Here is a 4982-nt window from a genome sequence, read left to right as displayed (position 1 = left end):
GTGTGTGTGTGTGTGTGTGTGTGTGTGTGTGTGTGTGTGTGTGTGTGTGTGTGTGTGTGTGTGTGTGTGTGTGTGTGTGTGCGTGCGTGCGTGTGTGAAGAAAGCATATCTAAAAAGACAAAAGAGACAAGGCTGTGATCAACAGAAATAATGTATATTTAAAATCTTATTGTGGTATAGTAATTTAAAACTGTTATTTATATATGGCTAAAAATCGATAAATTTTATTATAAAATATTATATAAAAATATTTGTCTAAATTATCCGATGGATTGCCAATAGAAGATATAATCATTTTTGATTAACCTATTTTGTAATAGAAGTTTTATTAATAAACTCTACGCTCTTCGAAGAGTAGCATTAAAAGTATTAAAAGCATTATAATTACATACTCTTACTTTTAATTATAATTTACTTATAATTACTATAACCTAAAATATTAAATATACATTCTTCGATTTTTATTTTGTTTAATATATAGAATAATATAACTACAAATATACATAAACACACATTGAAATCTTAATTCATATTTTATTTATTGCATATATTTATTTTTAAATACATTACAACAGCATAAATTCCATACATTGTTATTTTTTGTCTTATGTTAGAAAGACATATATGACAAGAAAAACTTGTAGAAAAAGATGTTAAATGCATTAAAAAGAAATAAAAAGAGAAAAGAAAAAGAGAAAGGAAAAAAGAAAAAAATATAGTTTTTTGTTCTCCATCATTAATATTATTATGACAATTGCAATTATCTATTTCTATCAACAAGACATATATATTGTAACATTTGATTTGACTTCCTATTTTTTTTCATATATCGCTATTCTTTTATTACACCTTTAATCGGATTCATTTTTTACATCATCAATCGGATTTATTTTTTAACTTCATATATTTTTTGACCGTTCATATTTCCATGTGGACCATAATTGCAACATAGGTTTATTTTATTCCAGTTCGATGAGTCCTTAAATTCTATTTTTCCACAGCCAATTTTTGTTGATTTAGCCCAGACCAGTTGGGAATAGTGACCTATCTTTGGTTCAAATCTATAAATAAATTATTTTATATACGTTTTAAAAAATGTTAACCTTCGGAAGTATTTTAATTAATACCATCATATCTAAAAAGACAAAAGAGACAAGGCTGTGATCAACAGAAATAATGTATATTTAAAATCTTATTGTAGTATATAATTTAAAACTGTTATTTGTATGGCTAAAAATCGATAAATTTTATTATAAAATATTGTAAAAAATATTTGTCTAAATTATCCGATGGATTGCCAATAGAAGATATAATCATTTTTGATTAACCTATTTTGTAATAGAAGTTTTATTAATAAACTCTACGCTCTTCGAAGAGTAGCATTAAAAGTATTAAAAGCATTATAATTACATACTCTTACTTTTAAGTATAATGGACATATCAAGGGGGGGGGTAGGAGTTCAACCCCCGAAATTTTTTATTAATTATTTCATTTTGAGAGGGTCTCGTTAGCGCACATTCTGATAGCACATCCATTCACATGGTTTAGTCGATGCCTAATAATTTTTCATTGCTTTACTAATGAGAATATTTTATTTTGAATTGATCAATTAGCTATGTACATATTCTATCGAATTCCTCTCTTTCATTTTTAATTATGAAAAACAACTTTATTTTTGATTTTGTGTGAATTTTTGCTATTACATATCTAAAATATTCTTTTCTTCTCGTTAAAGACCATAGAAATAATTTTTAATACTTCTGTTAGTTCAAATTTTGATAAAATACATAGGGACACATAGGGAAAATTTTCATAAGATTTTAAAAAAAAACCGTGAAAAACAAAATATATTCTATTCTAATTAATACATTCAGTATTACAATCGCTCACTAAGCACTCAGTGAACTTTTGCACTATTTGATCTATATTTTTGACCTATACACCTATCCAATCTATATTTTTGGATGTAACAGAATATCAAGTGTAAAAGCTCACTGAATACTGAACTGCTCAGAATGTAATACTGAATGAACCCAGAGTATTCTATAACTAAATTTTCCATGACTAAATTCGACTAAAAAAATTTATTAACATTAAAAATTGTTGTAAATGTCACAACACAAAATTCTTTTCATAGTATAATAAAATCTCTCCCTTTTTTTTATTCCGATTAGTACATAATCCCTGGGTTAATAGATTCTCCTTCCTTTCCGAAAAAAATTTCAATTTTACGTCTATGAATAACATCATAACACCATTACATGCTGCTATTTTTTATATATAGATATCTTTACACTTATTTTTATTTTTTATATCTAGATATATCTTACTTGATGCTATCTAAAGAATTAATTTATATTTGCTAATATGTAAAATCTCTGTGTTTAATTAAAAAATTTAGAAAGATACTTACTCATATTTCTCAATTTTAGTATTATTAAAATCATTTACTTCATTATACCATAATAAGATCATACTTTCCACAGTGGCTGTGTTTTTTCCCGTAGAGGATGCCTGGGCCATGTTCTGACCAACTATAAATCTATCTGTAGCATACATTATTTATTAACAGATAAATCAGTTTATTTTTTAGAATTATTTAAATAAGAGAAAAAAATTTATTTTTAGTTGAAAAAAATGTCAGTGATAATGTTTATACAAGGATCCTGCACTAATCTTATGTAAAATGGATCCTAGTTGAATTGGCTGAAATTTTACTATAATGTAGATCATGATGTCTTAATCAAAAGTGGATTTAACTCAGTCCTCAGGCAAGATCCAAAAATGGACAGTTTTCGAGATATTGAAGAAGAGAGAGAAATCAAATGTTGGAATTATAAGTCATATTTCCAATATTTGACATTTAATTTATCTCGAAAACTGTCCATTTTTGGACCTTGTGACCATGAACATTTTTGATCAGGACATCATGATCTACATTATAATAAAATTGCAGTCAATTTGACTGAGATTCATTTTACATAAGATTGCAGGGTCCTTTGCAAATACATTTTTTTTATTTCTATAAACTGTTCGCCGATTCAAACTTGAAACACAATTATAAACTGAAACTGGAAATAACATTACAAATTATATTGATCGTAAATTTAATGATGGTAATAAAAATTTTAAAACACTGCAAAATTCATTCTCATTTTGTGCAAACGTCGAAGAATCTTCTTTTTCTTATTAATTAATTTTTTAATTCTTATTAATTAATTTTATTGGTCTAAAATTTATTTACCAATGAGCTATATATTTTATTATCATGTAAACATCATAATACATTTTTACTATTATATTTATACATAATTTACATTAAATCGGTATTTACCTACATGTCTGCATTCATCATGACCGAATTTGCATTGATTAATCCATCTTTGGCAAACCTCTTCTAGTTCTTTGTCCCAAGTCTAAAAGAATTGTACATATATGCACAAGTATTTACATAATATTTTATGTGTGCGCACGTATATGTGTTTGTGTTTTAGTATGTAAATTATATACACATGTATACAAGGGCCACAAAGTTCAATGTCTGTTACCTAAAAGTTACCCAAAAAAGTCTATTCATATAATTTTATATATCATTATATTGTGTATATAAATTCTAATTTAAAATAAAAATATTTTATTCAAATGTATATCCTTCCTGTATTGCATAGTACATTAAATCATTTCACTTTTCGAATTTCTTCGTGAAAATTATACATTAAGAAAATCTATAATGCACTTATACATTTCTCTTTATAGAGGGAAAGTCTCTTATTATGAGAGACTGAGTTCATTTTAGGTAAATGTTAAAAGTCTGTTGGCAGAATTTTAAAAAATATTTATTACAATTAGCGTCAAAAGATGTAAAACACGAAAAAAAATTAAAATTTTTTTATTTATAATATCTTACACAATCTATGATATAATTTACTGTTAATACAGGCATGATTTGTGTTGGTCCATGTAATGAATAACTGGATACTTTGTATATATATATTCTCAACATTATCACGATTTTTTAAGAGGCTATCAAATTCCATTATCTATTCATTTTCTTAAAATTCCTTAAGTAATTCCAAAGTACTTTAAGATTGTACCTTAAAAATTCTACATTGTTATTAGACATTGTTATTAAGTTAATCATAATTTTACTTCTTTTTAAAAAATTTAAATAATAATTTAATTGTTAAAGTAAGTTTAGAATATATTTGTTCAATATTTTTTCGTCTATTTTTTATTTAATGTATAATGCATGTATTATGTCTTACCACGTTTGGCATGCTAACCGCCTTTGGTTGCGGACCTGGTTTTCCTTTCGTTTCTTTACCCGATGCAATCTTCTGTCTTAATTCATTGTGTTTATTTACTATAGCCTTCCTCTCAGCATCAGTAAGACCAACACACTTTACTTCTCCGCATTCTTTTGCTGGTTTTGACTATGACATCGTGATTTTAAAATTAGCTAACAAATATATTCTTAATATATGCATATATAAATTAAATTCTCTTTTATTAAGGAATTTTACACTGTAAAAAATAATCTTAATTTTATTTTAAAGATGTATAATAATTTCTGAGATATTTTTTTGTTAATTTTAATTTTGTATGTTTCAGAAAATCTATTAAATATCTTTATAATTAACATTTTATTTTTTTACAGTGTAACAATAAAACTTGAAGAGGAAAAATGAATGTTTTTAGTTAGATAAAATAAGTCTTTTTATAATTTATTATATACTTTAGTAAATTGAGAAAAACACAAAACTTTTCTTATATACAGAGTCTAAAACTACAAAATTTCATCAAAATTAATAATTCGAAGGGCTTTTGAATTTAAAAAACAAACTTCGATATTCTTTTTTTAACTTCGATATTCTTTTAAACTAAGCCGTTTCATATATATATATATATATATATATATATATATATATATATATATATATATATATATATATATATATATATATATATATATATATATATA

General features: G+C 24.8%; 1 protein-coding gene across 1 annotated transcript in view; it reads right to left on the bottom strand.

Annotated features, from left to right (window-relative positions):
- Positions 1-886: 886 nt before the first annotated feature.
- The window catches only part of LOC105623181 (venom allergen 3-like), a 5779-nt gene continuing 1683 nt past the window's right edge, over positions 887-4982 (bottom strand). Inside the window, exons 2-5 of the mRNA XM_012204617.1 lie at positions 4267-4434; positions 3336-3417; positions 2415-2547; positions 887-1061 (exon numbers count right to left, since the gene is read on the bottom strand). Of these exons, the coding sequence (XP_012060007.1) occupies positions 887-1061; positions 2415-2547; positions 3336-3417; positions 4267-4434 (558 nt within the window). The remainder of the gene's footprint in view (positions 1062-2414; positions 2548-3335; positions 3418-4266; positions 4435-4982) is intronic.

The sequence above is a fragment of the Atta cephalotes genome, assembly GCF_000143395.1.
Source record: "Atta cephalotes unplaced genomic scaffold scaffold00001, whole genome shotgun sequence".
Classification (NCBI taxonomy): Eukaryota; Metazoa; Arthropoda; class Insecta; order Hymenoptera; family Formicidae; genus Atta; species Atta cephalotes.
The sequence above is the reverse complement of the archived record's forward strand: the minus strand, read 5'-3'. Positions and strand labels throughout refer to the sequence as shown.